Raw genomic sequence first — 1,527 nt, 5'->3', positions numbered from 1 at the left:
ATGATCCTATTCCTGAGTGGCAGGCGAGGGTAACGAGGCGGATTACCACTCTTATTAATGGACTAAAATATAACAAGAAACCGCCAAAGTGGGTGCCTGCTTCTTGGTTGGAGAACCTTAGGAATAGGCCAAATGATCCTACTTTTGCCAAACATTCGAAAATCAACACGGCAAATAGGAAGTCGGGTGGGAAAGATGGGAAAGCATTGGGCACCCACACTCTTGGCCGGGAAGAGTTGCTCCGATGCTTTCAAGGAATTGGTAAGTATTGTTTATATTGCTTTTAAAAAGTGGTTAATATATATGATTGACAAATATATACTTGATTTTACTTGTTTCCATAATAATTTCAGGGTCAAGAGGCAACCCCCCATAAGATGTTCATGAAGACGAAGAAAAATAAGAAGGGCGAGTGGGTTAACCCTCGAGCGGCTGATATTGAGGTAAATTCTTGTATTTAATTTAATATTTATTTTATTACAAAGAACGATAATCTCTTTATTATAAAGATAAGTATATATATATATCATTTCTGACGATTTTCTCTTTTTTCAGCGTGATTTCCAAGCGGAGATGAGTCAGCCATTGCCACCTGGACAGTCTCCCGACGAGATTCAGGCCTACTACAAGGCTGTAGGAGGCTTTGACGAGAAGAACCGGATGTTTGGGACCGGAGATACAGGGGCCCAAATATGGTATGATCTTCCTCCTAACAAAGCTGGCCGACGGTCTTTGTCTTATGCTCCTAGCATGATTTCACAGCTTTCCACCCAAATGAATGATGAGCGAGCCGCTCGAGTTGCTCTTGAAAGACAGGTTCGTGAACAGGCTGAAGAAATGGCGGCAATGAGAAAGGCTTGGGCTGATTTGCAAGCATCTCAACCCCCAAACACGTGTTCACAATTTCCTACTCCATATAGACGGGATGACTTTGGGGGTGGTGATGACGGGTTTGGAGGTACTGGTAGTTTTATGGAGCCTATAATAACTTAGAGCCTTTAAGTTAGAGCCTTTAGGTTAGAGCCTTTAGGTTAGAACTTTAGTTTAGTTAGTATTGTCGTCTAGTAGGGAGTATGAAAGACATGGTAAGACAATTCTCTTTCGTGTTTAATTTGTAAGACAATGTACAAATTTGACTATGTTTTTATGTAAAACAATTTGCGTCCCCTTCTCTTTTGTTGTCTATTAATTCCCGCATTAGCGGTCGACGTGAAAATAGATTCCCGCTTGGCGGTCGACGATTGGATGTGTTTTGCAGGTTTTGGTTATATTGGAAACGATGCAAATAGGCATCGTGGCTGTATTTGAAACGATGCAAAAAACGCATCGTGGCTGGGCAGCAGGCTGCTGTTTCCATGCCTGTTTTTTCATACCACCGACGGAATTTCCGTCAGTAATTTAATAAAACTGACGGAATTTCCATCACTGATCTTCCCTTTCATTTTCCCAGAATTGACACAAAAGTGCCACGTGTCTAGCAACTGACGGAATTTTCGTCAGTAAAATGGAACTCCTGACGGAAATTCC

The 1,527-nt window shown here is 41.8% G+C and overlaps 1 protein-coding gene across 1 annotated transcript; it reads left to right on the top strand.

Moving 5' to 3' along the window:
- Positions 1 to 366: 366 nt before the first annotated feature.
- Positions 367 to 1,162, top strand: LOC141646183 (uncharacterized). Its single transcript, XM_074454181.1, has 2 exons — positions 367 to 443; positions 556 to 1,162. Exons 1-2 carry the CDS (start codon positions 378 to 380, stop codon positions 991 to 993), a joined length of 504 nt encoding a protein of 167 aa, XP_074310282.1. The 5' UTR covers positions 367 to 377; the 3' UTR covers positions 994 to 1,162.
- Positions 1,163 to 1,527: the final 365 nt, after the last annotated feature.

Source organism: Silene latifolia, chromosome 3, assembly GCF_048544455.1.
Source record: "Silene latifolia isolate original U9 population chromosome 3, ASM4854445v1, whole genome shotgun sequence".
Lineage (NCBI taxonomy): Eukaryota > Viridiplantae > Streptophyta > Magnoliopsida > Caryophyllales > Caryophyllaceae > Silene > Silene latifolia.
This window is presented reverse-complemented; position numbering and strand designations above follow the sequence as displayed.